The sequence below is a fragment of the Narcine bancroftii genome, chromosome 3 (genome assembly GCF_036971445.1).
Source record: "Narcine bancroftii isolate sNarBan1 chromosome 3, sNarBan1.hap1, whole genome shotgun sequence".
NCBI classification, from domain to species: Eukaryota; Metazoa; Chordata; class Chondrichthyes; order Torpediniformes; family Narcinidae; genus Narcine; species Narcine bancroftii.
In genome coordinates this window covers 81,055,274-81,071,495 of record NC_091471.1, presented here as the reverse complement: position 1 = coordinate 81,071,495, position 16,222 = coordinate 81,055,274, and the positions used below count along the sequence as shown (strand labels likewise).

The window sequence follows — 16,222 nt, the reverse complement described above, 5'->3', positions numbered from 1 at the left end:
TTTGTTACCTCACATTTATTGAACCAATAGAATTGACTGAAATTTCTTGCAGAAATATTCCTTTGGCATAATTCTAGAAGTGTCAAGAATCCTTTGTTTTTGCATCAATGAGCATCATATTTGCTACTTGGAGGAGTTGCTTGTTCGATGTACTTAGTTTCTCAAAAAAGTCTGTCAAGTAACTCACGTAAGCTATGCCATCTGCTGTTAGCAAGAGCTTCATTTCAGGTTTGTCCTTCAAAAACTCGCTCAGGAGATAAAACCGTTCCATGAACCCTTTGAAGCAGTTTCCCTTTGACTTCAGTGTGAAGGAATAATCTCATGTTCTGCATTTTTGTGGACGCAAAACTGCTTAAATGGACGATCACATTTGGCATTAGCTTTGATGGCATTGATACACTTGATCACAGAATGCAGTATCTCATGTAGAACAGGGGAAACTTTCTTGGCAACTAAGTTTTCTTGATGGATAACACAATGCACAACCAACATGTTTGGATTTTCATCCTTCATTAATTGTAAACATTCTGTTTTTTTAAATCCATCATAGCAGGTTCACCATCTGCAGCACAAGATACAGTGTTTCCTTTTGATGTTTCATTTTCATCCAATAATTTTTGAGCTTGCTGTAGATATCAACTGCGGTAGTGGTTATTTCCAATGATTCACAAAACAACATCTCTTCTTGAAACTCTTCCTGATCAATGTATCTCACGTATGCCAATAACAGAGCCTCACCGTCCAGTGCTCCAGTGCGGTAGACTCATCCAGTTGTTTTGAGAACTTTTGTGATTTCAACTTCTCAATAAACTGTTTTTCTACATCTTGACCCATGTCATCTATTCTGTTGCAGACATACTGTTACTCATCAGTATTACCCGGACATCTTTGTTTCTCAAAACAGTTCTGCAAAAGGATGACAATGATATTGCGGGTTTAATCAGTTCCTCCCCAATCGTATGATTCTTCCCATGTTTTGCTCTCAGCAGAGACTTCAAGGGTACGATTCAGGGCTGTAGTTTGTGCAGCGAATAATGAAATAATTTTTGATGTATTTTCAAACTTCTCTTTCAGTGATTTAAAATATTCCAATTTCGAATTGACATGGTTGGGATATTTTACACTCAAATGAGTTTCAAGACGGCCTGCTTTCATTGATTCATTTGTCAGTCTGTTGGCATAATAGGCAAAAAGGTGCATGTTCATTGTGTACAGTAGGTATAAACCCAAACTTCAAGAACTCCACTGAATATTGCTTTTGCTTGCTTGGTCTACTTAATTTGAATGTACAACACCACGAGCTCCCTCAAACAGATTAATCCAACATGTGATCTCCCTGAATCAGCTTAATCAATATTTTATTATGTCTTAGAATTGAAAATGTAACAAAAGTGATGACTGAATGAAAGGATAAATACTGACCCTAAAAAAAATCAGTAAAACACTAGCACGGTTTCTAACATTTTTTTCCAATTTTGGCGTCCCCCTCTGGGACGGACCCTGCCCATCAATACGCTAGTGCACAAAGATACATTCACATATAGGTCTCACTCATTACAGAACTGAAAAAGTAAAGGGTATGGATGGAGACATAATTGTTGAGATCATTTGGAATCCTCGTTGCCAGTTAAATAATTTGGAATGGATGATAATAAGACTGGTCAGGAAAAATATAATTATGTTAACCAAGGATAACACAGTTAAAATAAGAGAAACAATGGAGGAACAACAGAGAAGAGATTTTAATTGTAAGTTACCACAATTCTGTTGCACTGACACACCTTTCACACCAATATAATGAGTTTATTGTTTCAAATCAACTTTTTAATTATTTCCCAAAATATTCCTACACCCCACCAAAATATTCCCATGGCCCACCTTGAGAATCTATGATCTAATTCATCAATATACATTGTAAAAAGAAGTGGTCCCAACACCGACCCCTGTGGATCACCACGAGTAACCGGCAACCAACAGAACAGGATCCCTTTATTTTCACCCTTTGTTTTCTGCCTATCAGCCAATGCTCCACTCAATCTCATATCTTAACTGTAATTCCATGGGCTCTCATCTTATTATGCAGCCTCTTGAAAAAGACCTTTTGAAAATCCAAATACACAAAATCCATAGCCTCTCCCTTGCCATCCTACTTGAGATTTCCTTAAAAATTCAAATAAGTTGGTCACTTCCCTTCATGAAACCATGCTGGTTTTGACCTATCATGACCTCGTCCTTGAGGATCGACTTCAACAACTTTCCAACTACTGATGTCAGACTAAGAGGCCTATAATTTACATTTTTCTGCCTCCCTCCTTTCTTAAACAGTAGAACCACATTTGTGACCTCTAATCCTCCGGAATCATGCCAGAATCTATTGATTTCTGGAAAATCAATTCCAATGCCTCCACAATATCCAAAACCACCTTCTTCAGAACCCTTGCATTCACTTCTCAGCCGTTCTGAGAGACTTACCTACTGTTAGTACATTCAGCTTACTAAGAACTTTCTCTCTAATAATCCTGACTGTACTTAATTCTATTCCCTAAAACCTCTGACTATCAGGTATATTACTATTGTCTTCTTCAGTGAAGACTGATGCAAAATACTCATTTAATTCCTCTGCCATCTCTTTGTTACCCATTATAATTTCTCCAGTATCATTTTTCAATCGGTCCTATATCTACCCGTCTCTCTTTTACCCTTTATATATTAAAAAAATTCTTAGTATAATTTTGTATGTTATTTTCCAACTTCCTTTCATAATTAATCTTTTCCTTCCTAATGACTTACTTTGTTTCTTTCTATAAGTTTTCAAGTTTCCCAGTCCTGTTTTCCCACTAATTTTTTCTTCCTTATATGCCCGTTCTTTTGCTTTTATTTTAGCCTTAACCTCTCTTGTTAGCCACATTCGTGTCATTTTTCCATTCATAATTTTCTTTCTTTTTGGAATATATCTATCCTCCACTTTCTTTATTTCTTGTAGAAATGTCATCCATTTCTGCCCTGCCGTCCCCCCATCTAGCTTATGTTTCCAGTTAACTTGAGCTAGTTCCTCTCTCTCATAGCTCTGTAATTCCCTTTGTTCCACTGAAATATTGACACACCCGATATCAGTTTTCCTTTTCAAATTTGAAACTGAACTCTATCACTGCTTTCTAAGGGTACCATTACCTTTAATTCCCTAATCACCTCCGGTTCATTACACATCACCCAATCCAAAACCACTGATCCCCTGGTGGGCTTATCGACAAGCTGCGCCAAAAATCCATCCCTAGGGATTTTATAAATTCTCTCTCCTGAGATCCAGTACCTTCCTGACTTCCCCAATCCCCTTTCATGTTAAAAATCCCCATAATTATTTAGACATTCTCCTTCTGACACACCTTTTTCTATTTCCAGCTGCAACCCGTAGTCCACTTCCCGGCTACTGTTTGGGGGCCTGGATATAACTGCCAATAGGGTCCTTTTAACTCTTGCCATTTCCTAACTCAACCCATAAGGATTTTACCACTTCTGACCCTAAGTCCCTTCTTTCTAGTGATTTAACATTATTGCTTACCATCAGGGCCATGCCACACCTCTGCCTATCTGCCTATCTTTCCTATACACTGTGTACCCATGACATTCAGCTCCCAATCACATCCATCATCAAGCTATGTCTTGGTGAGGGCCACAATGTCCTTTACACCTCCACTCTTTGCTCCTGCCATCACTCTGATGAAGGTTAATCTTGGTCTCATCTGTCCACAAAACCTTTTTCCAGAATTCTGTAGGCTCTTTTAAATACTTCATGGCACGCTGTAATCTTCCACCCTTACTCTCGCTAACTCGTGGTTTGCATCCTGCAGTGTAGCTTCTGTATTTCGTTTCATGAAGTCTTCCGCAGACACAGGTCATTGATACATCCACACTTGTCTCCTGATGAGTGTTTCTGATCTGTTGAGATTTTTTCCTCATTATTTTGAGAATTCGTCTGTCATCAGCAGTGGAGGTTTTCCTTAGAAAACGAGTCTCTTTGCTAATACTGAGTTCACCAGTATGATCTTTCTTCTTAATGATGTTCCAAATGGATGATATTGCCATTCCTAAGGTTTGGGCGATGTCTCGTACTGCTTTATTCTTATTTTCAGCCTCATAATGACTTCTTTAACTTTCATGGGCACAACTTTGGTAATCCACTTTGGTAATACAAACCGGAGGGCAGATTACTATTTGAATGGCAATAGATTAAGAGATGGGGAAGTGCAGAGAGACCCAGGGGTACTTGTACACCAGTCTCTGAAGGCGAGCATGCAGGTACAGCAGGCAGTGAAAAAAGACAAATGGTATGTTGGCCTTCATATCAAGAGGGTTTGAGTATAGGAACAAGGATACCTTACTGCAGCTGTACAGGGCCTTGGTGAGACCCCACCTGGAGTATTGTGTGCAGTTTTGGTCACCTTATCTAAGAAAGGATGTTCTTGCAATGGAGGGAGTGCAGAGGCAATTCACCAGGCTGATACCTGGAATGGCAGGAATGACTTATGAGGAAAGATTGCGCAAATTGGGATTGTACTCGCTGGAGTCTAGAAGATTGAGAGGGGATCTCATAGAGACATATAAAATTCTGGCAGGACTGGACAGAATGGATGCAGATGGGATGTTTCCAATGATGGGAAAATCCAGAACCCGGGGCCATGGTTTGAGGATAAGAGGCAAACCATTTAGGACCGAGATGAGGAGGAATTTCTATACCCAGAGGGTGGTGAATCTGTGGAATTCATTGCCACAGAGGGCAGTAGAGGCAGGTTCATTAAATCTATTTAAGAGGGAATTAGATCTATTTCTCCCGTATAAGGGTATTAAAGGTTACGGAGAGAAGGCGGGGACGGGGTACTGAACTTTAAGATCAGCCATGATCTCGTTGAATGGCAGGGCAGGCTCGAAGGGTCGAATGACCTACTCCTGCTCCTATCTTCTATGTTTCTACGTATGTTAACTCTGGTCCTCACATTGAAAAATGGCAACTACAGACTCCAAAGGTGCTCAAAAGCTTAGAAGCAAGCCTAGGTCTCTTATACCTGCACCAATGAAGCAATTAAACAGAACTGAGTACTCACAAACACCTGTGAAGCCAAATGTCCCAAATATTATGGTGCCCTGAAATAAGGGAACTATGTATAAAAAGAGCTGTCATTTCTACATGGTCAAACCAAAATGTATGCAAATAACCTTGAATGAAATATGGCATGGGATTGTTTAATTACAAATTTAAAATTGTGGAGCACAGGGGCAAATAAAGAAAAAAAAGCGTATGTCCCAAATATAATGGAGGGCATTATATGAACAAATTGATCTTTCTCATTGTAATCCCATGATATGTAACCATGGTCTGCCCTGCCACTTTGAGCAGCTGTATGATCATTAGAATTGACTTGCTAGACCACTCACAGAAGAGTCCTTCTCATTGTAGTTACAATAACCTTAAAACCTGAGCAGTATCTCATTGTAGGAAGGGGTTAAGAACAGACTTAGAAGGATGTTGCTGAGATAGGGTAGGCTGAGTGTCATCTTGTTGAGGTATATAAAATCAAGAGGGGCATAGATGAATGGCAACTGTTCTTTTCCTTGAATAAGCAAGTTCAAAACTAGAGGACATAGGTTTAAGATGGGGGTTGGGTGAGAAGATTTAAAGGGTACCTGAGGGCCAATTTTTTTCATAGGCTAATGGCTAAAAAAAATTGATCAGCGTGGACATGCAGGACCACTCGATAACTTTGAAACTCTTTAAGGAAGATGTTCACAATAGACACCCATTACCTCAATCATCATCATACACTCTGTTAGAACGTGCTCACCTCCTTTACCATAAGGCAAACCTACTCCTGCAGCACCATCACTGCTGTAATGATACTATGTTCCAAATGCACTACCTGCATCCTACCAGCTCCCTATCACCTGTGCAGAAGTTCACCTGTACCCCAACAACTTCAAGACCTGGTGTCCTTTACTTCTACCTCTGCCCCCTCAGTCATACTTGTGCACCCACTTTATGTTCTTCTGCCTTCAGTGCATTCTTCTCACCCAGCTCTTTTTCTTAAATTCTAAAATGTTTACCCCACATTCTGAAAGCTTACCACCGACTTAAAACTCATGAATTCTTTGACCACTGCCATTCATGATCATATATCCTTCCCCAATATTGCTCCATGTCTAGTCAGTCAGTACTCTGATGTTTTAGTATAGTTAGAGAATTGTAAGTACATAATGTTAGTAGGAATGAGCTTTATATCACTCACCTAAGAAAGTTGCCTAATAATAGAATTTTCCAAGCATTTTACAATTGCATTTAACTTTGGAAGTTAAAAATATTGTTTGCTATCACCCCAAAAATAATAACTTTATTATTCACTGCACTTTGTCCAGATGTGCCGAAGATTGAGGGGTGATTGGAAAGAGACAGAGTCAATGTGGACAGGCTTTTTTTCCATTGAGAGTGGCGGAGATTCAAACAAGAGGACATGGATTGAGATTGAAAGGGGGAAAACATGAGGGAATTTCTTCACTCAGAGGGTGGTGGGAGTGTGCAATGAGCTTCCAGCCAAAGTAACAGATGCGGGTTTGATTTTAATATTTAAGGAAAAGTTGGATAGGTATATAGACAAGAGAGGTGTGGAGGTTATGGGCAAGGTGTGGATCAATGGGACTAGGAGGGACAAGGAGTTCGGCCTGGACTAGAAGGGCTGAACTGGCCTGTTTCTGTGCTGTAATTGTTATATGTACTTTGTCTGGCTTCCTTTATAGAAAAATTTACTTTTAAAATTGCGATTGTGCAGATTCAGTGGTTGGATCAACATGGATCATCTGGTATATATGCAGATTATAATCTGGTGTCACCCAGTAGAATTTCTCTGATGAACTTGAGGACAAAGTACTCACAGCTTTAACAGAATTTTACACAATTGATCGCGGAATTATGTTTGAGATGAGCCTTACTTAAAGATGCTATACCAATTGAAACAAATGTATGAACAATATCTAATGGTGGCAGTGATGCAGTGAGGGGAGCTTCTCCATCACAGCACCAGTAACCCAAGTTCAATCCTCACCTCCAATGCTATCTTTGTGGAATTTGCGTGTTCTTCTTGTGAGTGTGCATTTCTCTGGGATGCTCTGATTTTCTGCCCATATCTCAGAAATATGCAGCTACAACTGAATGGAAATGGGGGTGGGGTCCAATGGGGAAATGTTTGGGGGCTTGATATGAATGTGCGACCAATAGTTTCGAAGGTAATTAGTGAGAAATGGGATTGCTCTGTGAACTAGCATAGACTTGATGAGCCAAACACATTCATTACATGTCATGAGGAAATAAGGAAGTGTCTGCATTTTAAATTCAACTTCCTAGAATTTATATTTTTTTAAATTTAAACAGCACTGTAACAGGCCAATTTGGCCCTACAAGTCTGTGCCACCCAATTTACCTACACCCCGGTAGGTTTTTTTTGAAGGATGGGAGGAAGCTGGAGCCCCCGGAGGAAACCCAACCAGACACGGGGAGAACTCATATACTCCTTTCAGACAGTGCAGGATTCGAACCCAGGTCTGGTCTCGATCGCTGGCGCTGTAAAGGCATGGCACTAATCGCTACGCCAACCGTGCCGTCCTTTTCCAAACTGCAAATTGTATTTCTTCTCATTTAATCAGTCATCTGATCAGACAAATCAATGAATTAGCAGTAGGCCACTGGGCCCTCATCTGCTCTGCTATTTAAGATTATGACATTCATGTCTACCTTTCATCCCTTTAATAAACAAAAATGATCTACCTCTCTTAAAATTATTCAGCAACACTGCTTCCATTCCCCTTTCAGGGAGTGATTTCCAAGCTCATAACTGAATGGGGGAGGGGGGTGGGGGAACAGCCTCATTTGTGTTCCTCTCCACACCCTTCTTGTCAGGTTCTCTCAGGATTGGGTGTTTCAATTTAATCACCTCTTACTCTTCTAAACTCCAGCAAATACAAATCTAGTCTGTTATTACCTTTTCTCTTAAGGCGACTTGTTCATTCCAGATATTAGTCTTGTAAGCTTTTCTGAATTGCATTTACCTAAGGGCAATATTAAACACAATACTGCAGATATAGTTTCATTAATATCCTGAAGAACTAAAGTGTAGTCCCCTTATTTAATTTTTCTATCAATAAACTGATGATTGTTTGCTTTTCTTTTTTTTGCTGTAGCTATTGATCTTTTGCAAATCATACACTACTATGGCATTCAGACCCCCCTATCATTCCCAGAACTCAACAACATCTCAATATCCTGAAACATTCCCCAAATCTGGGGAACGTTGGAAAAACTGAAATCACTATCTCACTACCAACTTCTTTTAAGATCCTTAGATGAAGCCCGTCAGGACCCCGAGATTTGTGTGCTACAGCTCCAATAGTTTGCTCAATAATTTTCCCCAGTTTCTAACTCCTTCCAGTGCTCAACTTGCAGCCAATTCAGGAATTTTGCTGTTTTCTCTAGTCAAGTCTCCATTCATTTTTACTACAACACACAAGCTGAAAAGGGAAGACATCTGTTTGACTTTCCATGTTAATGAGCAAGGCTATACCACAAATTAAAAAGTCTTAAAACAGATGGAATCAAAATGTTGGAATGAAATCTACTTCATTTAGCTTCTTAAGATTTTTTTTTCTTTGCCCTCCATTTGAAGTAACTTCAACTGAAAATAAGAAATTGTAATTTGGTTTATTCTGTAATGTCTAATGTTTGATGGTCATACTGAAGATAATTAAAGGAAGCACATTCACTCTTATGACACCCCCCCTCCCCACCCCCGTCTGACAATGTAGCGGAGGGAATTAGTAAGGTGCTGTATGCAATATTGGCTGTATAAACTAATTATTATTAGGTACAGAATTTTTGTATGGTGCAATTTTAGTCAGAATTAAACACGATGTTGTGCACTAAGGGTGTATTTAGTTATCATTTAAAAACAAGTTTTTAAAAAATTTTAGACAGAAACAGGCCCTTTTGGTCCACAAGCCTGTACTGCCCAATTGCACCCAATTGACCTACAACCCCCGGTACATTTCAAACTATGGAAGGAAACCCACGCAGACATGATGAGAACATACCAAGTCCTTACAGACAGCGCAGGATTTGAACCCTTGTCTCAGTCGCTGGCCGTGACACTTCCTCTAATCACGCTGCCCCAATTGAATGAAAAGTAGGTGGATATGTGTAAATGATGGTCAAAGACCATAACGTTTCATATTTGAATGCCACATCAACAGTTTTAGAGTTACTATCTGTGGCTACGGTGTCGTTTCTGCTCAGTATATGTAAACTTCAGTTTCACAGTGAGTTATTGGCTGGAAACCAAAGAGTTTGAAAGTTTATGTATCTGTGAAATCATCTTTTTACATGTCTTCAGGGAAGAAGTGAATACATTGTAAGGGAGGTGGAACACGAGAAAAGTATTATTCACTAATCCACCGTTGTATGTTTTGAGAAAAGTGTGCCTTGATTTACAGGCCTTTATAAGAATCAAGGATCTGCTTGATTTTTAACTGCACAGAAAAGATATAAATACTAATTCTATTTCTTTTAATAATGTACACAACCCAGAAAGGCATCACAAAGGTGAATTTGGTTGTTCAATGAAACCTTGAGGGAAATTGTGTAACCATTTTCAGACTTTAACCTTATGTGTTGCTTGATTTATAACCTAAAAATTATTCTAAACTTTTTTTTTGCTATGGCCCTCTTAGGACTCTAAAGTTTATGGGCCCCCTTCCCTATGCAGCAGTCAAGTTTAGTTGGCTTTTTCTGTATTCTGCTACTGATACATAAAAAAGACAAAAAGTTATGATTTCCGACTCTGGTCCCCATTAATAGTGGATATAAAAGAATTTTCCTCAAAGGTCTTTCATGATAGGCAAGAACAAAACCTTTAGGAAGTTTGTATATCACAGTGAAGGATAAATGAACCAGTAAAAGTTGAAATTCCAGGTGCAACTTCATCACACACTCTGGAAAATGAGAACTGTGGTTGCCAAGTGACCAAATTGATTACAGTATAATGATTCATGAGTGGTTTCAGTTGTCAAAAAATAGTTGTGCTTCTCCAAAACAAATTCAAGAATCTAACTTCACTTTACATTTCTCACCAGCTTTATCTACAGGCACGAATGGTGGGCGATTGGTCCAGACTGCTGCGCCCAACACTTCAGTTTGGCTTGATTGCATCTTCAGTTTATGTGGGACTTTCACGTGTGTCTGATTATAAACACCACTGGAGTGATGTGTTAACTGGACTTGTTGAGGGAGCAATTGCAGCCACACTTGTTGTAAGTAGACACAAGTTCTTGTTCATCAAGAGAATGGCTTACCATTAAAGAAAACCATAATTTGCAGAAAACATAAAATAACTGAACATGCTAAAAGCAGTCAGCACATTTGGCAGTATCTGTTGAGGTTGATGGTAGATCCTGACAGTACCCTCTAGACCAGGGGTGTCAAACTCAAATTCACAGAAGGCCAAAATTAAAAACTTGGACTAAGTCATGGGCCAAACTAAATATTTATTGAAAATTTTCAGCAACATCTGCATGTTTTCTCTTCTTTCAACATATATATGAACCGGTGTGGACTCGAAAGGCCAATGTGGCCTGTTTCCACTCCGTAAATGGTTATATGGTTAAATGGAGATTGACTGCAAGTGCAGGACTTCGTGACCAACAAATCACCCTATCTGTTACTCTGCTCCAGGCTGGATTTAGGTGCAGCTCAGTAGTAGTACACAGCTTGAGAATTTTTTTCATTGGGAATTTTCATCCAATGCTTTGGCTTGATATTTCTAGTGATTTGTAAGTGATTTGATGTGGTTATGTTACGTATTGCCTGTCAATGTCAGACATTAGAAACTGCTTCCCAAGATTCAGTTCGATATTCTGGGAGTCACTGCAGAAGGTTGGCATCTGACCCCTGGGCGCAGAATAAGATGTCCTTTAGCCAGGTGGGTAGGCTACCAGTGGCAAGCTGGGTTCTTGAAGAGCCAATCAGTTGCTTTGGAAAAATTCAGGTAAATACCTGTATGCTTGGTTCTGTGTATTCCATTATTTCAGAATCTTTTGTTCGATGATTGATTCCTGAACTCAGTTTCTAATCTTGCATTTCAAAATCTAAGCGCAGGATAAGGCCTGCTTGCACCACCAAAGAGCTGTTTTGACCAATCTCTTCATCACGTTCTTTCAGATGCATGTGACGAGTCTTGCTGCCACCATCATATTTTTTTGATATTTTACCTATGAAGATATCACGCACTTTTTGTGGGTGCAATAAATTCCTTATAATAGCTCTTTCTCTGGTTGATGATGATGTTTCTTCAATATTGACCCTTGTTCACTCTTGTTCCAGACCAACTAAAATTTATGCCAAGGAATCGCTGGTTTACGAAACTGATCAAGGTCCATTTAATTTTCTGTCCATGTACCATCTGAAAAATTACACCCTCTTCACTGGAGACAACCCCAGATTAAATAAACAATCATCTAGTTTGAATGAAAGAACCACTGGAAAAATGTTTGGATATTAATTTAGGAGAAGCAGGAATATGGAGATTCAGTGTTCAGTTCACAGCAAATAATGATCTCATGTTCTATTTTTTACTAGGTGGTGTTTGTGTCTGACTTCTTCAAAAAGAGACAGCCCAGAATTTCACCTAAAGATGAGGAAAATTCACATTCAGCTCTGCATGAAACACATGGAAATCATTATTCCAGGAATAATCAATAATAAAAATTGTCACAGGTGTCAATGAATGTAAAGGCATTGTAAAACTTAAGACATATTTCCATAATAGTCACTCACATAGATAACTATGAATAAGCACCTACTGCTACTTGGCTGTGGAATCCACCTTACTTTGAATATGTACACCTATATACCAGTAGTTACATAATGAATACATATTTCTACTGTGCCTTTCCTCCTAAAGAGCTTTTATCACATTAAATGTCATTCATTAGTTCAAGATGTAAAATGTTTATTAAAATAACACTAAAGCTTTCCATGTACAGTTTCAGTATTGAAGCTTGCTTTTGTTGGTGCTGGAGGTTCATACTATACATAAATGTAATGGAGAATAAAATATCTTAAAGTCTGAATGCTCTATTGTTGACTGTTTAACCATCAAGTCTCTTCATGTGGTCCTTTCAAAAGTTGTGATTCAGCATGAAAGTAAATGTCATTTCCAGTGCATTTTCCAGAATTATAAGTAAAGACTTGCAGCGAATACAATATCTCTTTTGATCTTGGATATGCCTAAAAATAAAGATTAAATAATTAACACAAAATCATCAATCAAGTGCCATTCTCTGTGTTGAGAAGAAATAAAACACGTCTTTTTTATATAGTCCCCTCTATATTTTTTGAAGCTGATACCAACTAACAGATATTCTCAAAAATAAATCAGGCTGTGACTTCTAACATGCTCTGTTATGATACCATATATAACTTAAGCAACAAGTGTCAGACCATTCAATTGTAGCTCAACATCTTCCTACCACATTTCACTCATTTGTAATCAGTTTATAGATCATTTTTTGTACCTTTAACTGAATTCCATGTAACAAAATAGAACATAATAAATGCAAAAGATTAATAATTTAGTTCAAACTGAGAATCAAATCAGCAACTTTGATCTTATCTGGCACAGTGATTGGAATACCCAGATTTGGTACAATGGAGTACCTCAGTCACTAAAGGTACACGATCCTTTGTCAGGACATCTAAAATCTGGCAAGTAGGGACCGGCAGTCGGAGATGTCCGGTTGGCCAAGGGACTGGCGGCCGAGAGACCGCGGTTGGGGGAGACGGCCAGGCGACTGGAAGGGGGTGGGGGTGGACACGGCAGCACAATTCGGGTGGGCTTTACGAAATCCGGAAAAATCTAAAATTCAGAACACACCGTCCCCCAAGGGTTCTGGATAAAGGATCATGTACCTGTATTTATAAACAAAGATTCTTTTACTGCACACCTTCAAACCTGCATTATATTTAAGTATATACTATTATGTAACAAGATGGTTAGATGGATGCTATTTTTGCAGTCCTCTTAGTGGAACAGACCCCAGCAACCCAATCTAGTAATCATGGAGAATTGCCTTTACAAACTGGTGCACGATACAAGTCACCATGCAGCTCAGCCAGTAACTGTAATGGTTAGCCAATAGCTGAAACTCACCTTAACTTGCAAAGCTCATTCTGATCCCAATAAACTGAGATTTGGGGAATGGTATTTCTCATTACTGAGCTTTTTCAAAGTATCCTTCAACCTTGCTGAAAGTCAAGATTTCATAATCCCATCACTTTGAAATGGTTGAATGTTCCTCTACTTCACACATGTGCTTTTAGGTCTCTCCAAACACACCTCAAGTTTTACTATTAAGATGAAGCTGAAGGGAGAAGATAAATCTTTCCTTTGAAGGATCACCACTTTTATTTGGAAGGTGATATTCAACCAATGAAAATGATATTATTGCAGTGTAGATTTCAGAATATCAAACTTCTTTAAAATCTAACAAATTATGTCTTTATTTGTAATAGCTATTTAATCACAAACCTTCTGCAAATTTGTTCTCTAATTCTGTGTTTCCTATAGCCTTTGCTGCTTGACACATCTGTCGTAGGAGTTCTTCCAGGCGCCTCATACAACGAATTATACTTCCTGTTTTAAAATATAAGGTATTCGACAAAAATAATATGAATTTACCACAAAAATTATCACAAGGTTCAATGAACAGCCTTCAAAGCACCTAAATTACTTTGATGCTCCTTAATGAACAATTTTCCAATTTTTCTTTCCCAACAAGCAAAATAGTCATAAAAGTGTAGAAATTCTTTGCTCATTAATTATTGTGATAGAGTCCAACAACAAATTCCAGAATTTGATTGGCAATTCCATAAACTGTTATGTAGTTAACAGGAAAACTCACAACCCCCCAACCCAAGTAAATCATCAATACCTTATAACTTTAAAATAAAAATATTTTAGAATTTATTACCAAGAGAGTTCTTTCAACTCAAGAGTCATCCAATAATATAAATTGTAAAGCTTCCTATTTGGGTCCACGGCTACAAAAACCTTAAGTACTCTATGTACACGTGTAATAGTCGAATTTTGTGGATTGATTTTTAGAGTAAAATTTAGGGAGTTGACTATTAAACACATACTACTTTTGACTGTGCTAAGTTCCTGCAAAATCTGGGGCATCGGGAGCTCAGATGGCTGGGAAGGTGGTAGGCCCGTGTTTGAGGCCTCAGGAGCTCATATGGGCAAGCAGGTGGTAGGTCCGCGCTCGGGGTGTTGGAGCTCAGTTGGATGGGCAGGTGGTAGGTCCGCACTCAGTATCGAGAGCTCAGATGGGCAGGCAGGTGATAGTTCTGCACTCAGGGTATCGGGAGCTCAGATGGGCAGGCAGGTAATAGGTCTGCACTCCGGGTGTTGGGAGCTCAGATGAGCAGGTGGCCGGGGGCTGGGGTGAGAATCTGTGGTTGGCTTGCCAGGAGCTGGGATGAGCAGGCAGCCAGGGCAATGGTAGCTCAGGTGGGTGGGCCTCCAGGGCCTGAGTGAGAGTCCGTAGTCGGGTGTTGGGAGCCCCAGTGGGCAAGTGGTCACGGCGAAAGTCCGCAATTGGGGCATTGGGAGTTCTGTTCTGGTTGGGGGGGTTTGACATTTACATGCAATATATGGAAAATACCACATTTGTGGGCCACAAATCAGGGGGGGGTGGGTTAACTTTTACATGATATTGACTATTACAATGTACTCAATGTACAGAAATGTCTCAACACGTTACAAGTGGATAACTCTGTAACAGTGCACAAAAGTGCTAGAGAAACAGCATTCATGGAAAGTAAAACACAATTGACAATTTGGGTCTGAGACTTCAGGAGAGCTGAAAATCAGACAACCAAATAAAAAAGATGAGGAAAGGGTGGGGAGAAGAAGAAAATAGGCTAACAGGTAGGGGGTAATAGGTAGATACAGATGTGAGGGTAAAAGAAAAAAAGCCAAGAAGTGATGGAGCGGGGGGTAAGGTAGGGATGAGGGAAAAAGATACTGCAGGAGGAGATTAACAGAAATTGGAGAAGTCAATATCAATGCCCTCTGGTCTCAGCAGTCTCCATGAAAAGATAGATCTTGAGACTTTCCACCAGTGGGAACATCTCGAACAAAGGGATATAGTTAAAAGATTAGGGGGTTTACACCATTACTTCTCACATGGTGTAAATTTCTGAAATTAAAATCACTCAATGACTTGTCCTCCACAGCTGACCAGAGTAGTAAATTCCAGAGGTCCACAACTCTCTGGGTTAAGACATGTCTCTGCATCTCTCTTTTAAATGGGCACTCTTCAATCCTGAAGTTGTGCCCTATTGTGCTCGGCTCCCCTACCATGGGAAACAACCTTGCCACATCTACTCTCTGTAAGCCTTTCTGAAGTCCTCCTCATTTTTCTGAACTTCAAAGATTACAGTCCAAAAGCTGTCAAATGTTCCTCATATGTCAATTGGTTTAGTGTGAATCTTCTCTGAACCATCTCCAAAGCCAGCATATCCTTTCTTAAACAAGGAGCCCAAAATGGAACCCAGTGCCTTATAAAGCTTCAACATCAGATCCCTGCTCTTCTATCCTATTCCTCTAGATATGAATGCCAAAGGTGCATTTGCCTTCTTCACCTTTATGGTATCCTGCATAAGCACTCTCAAGCCCCAATACAACTCCAAATTTTGAATTTTCTCCCCATCCAAATAATAGATTTATTATAGATTTATCATGCACCAAAGTGCATGACTGTACATTTTCCAACATTATAATTTATTTGCCACTTTGGGCATTTTCCTAATCTATCCACATCTCTCTGCAGCCTCTCCATTTCCTCTTTATATCATCTGCAAACTTAGCCACAAAGCCATTTATTCTGCAATCCAATTAACATACAATGTAAAAAGAAGTGGCCCCTGTGAAACACCTCTGGTTACCTTCTTCTTTTCCAGCTAGCCATCCCATGGGATGATGATGGTTCCTTTCAGTCTGTTTGTGGGGTTTGATATGAGAATGCCCCACTCTTCAGAAAGGAACAGTGTGTGCGTGAATGGATTTTAGGTAAGTAGGGGGATGCACAGGTCCAGACCCACCCTCTCGACATACCCTCCCGGATCCAG

General features: G+C 39.5%; 2 protein-coding genes across 12 annotated transcripts in view; one reads left to right on the top strand and one right to left on the bottom strand.

The window, feature by feature from the left end:
- plpp1a (phospholipid phosphatase 1a) overlaps window positions 1-12,159 on the top strand; it is a 126,974-nt gene extending 114,815 nt beyond the window's left edge. For 6 of the 8 annotated variants that reach the window (XM_069924365.1, XM_069924367.1, XM_069924364.1 and 3 more), the window contains 2 exons: window positions 10,165-10,341; window positions 11,666-12,159. In XM_069924365.1, the coding sequence (XP_069780466.1) occupies window positions 10,165-10,341; window positions 11,666-11,788 (300 nt within the window). In that variant the 3' untranslated portion in view covers window positions 11,789-12,159. Of the gene's footprint in view, window positions 1-10,161; window positions 10,342-11,665 lie in introns of those variants that run through there. The other 2 variants (XR_011353491.1, XM_069924370.1) reach the window with 2 other exon arrangements.
- mtrex (Mtr4 exosome RNA helicase) overlaps window positions 12,022-16,222 on the bottom strand; it is a 159,368-nt gene continuing 155,167 nt past the window's right edge. For 3 of the 4 annotated variants that reach the window (XM_069924359.1, XM_069924360.1, XM_069924361.1), the window contains 2 exons: window positions 13,617-13,721; window positions 12,022-12,316 (listed from right to left, as the gene is read on the bottom strand). In XM_069924359.1, coding sequence (XP_069780460.1) covers window positions 12,264-12,316; window positions 13,617-13,721 — 158 coding nt within the window. In that variant the 3' untranslated portion in view covers window positions 12,022-12,263. Of the gene's footprint in view, window positions 12,317-13,616; window positions 13,722-16,222 lie in introns of those variants that run through there. The other variant, XM_069924362.1, reaches the window with a different exon arrangement.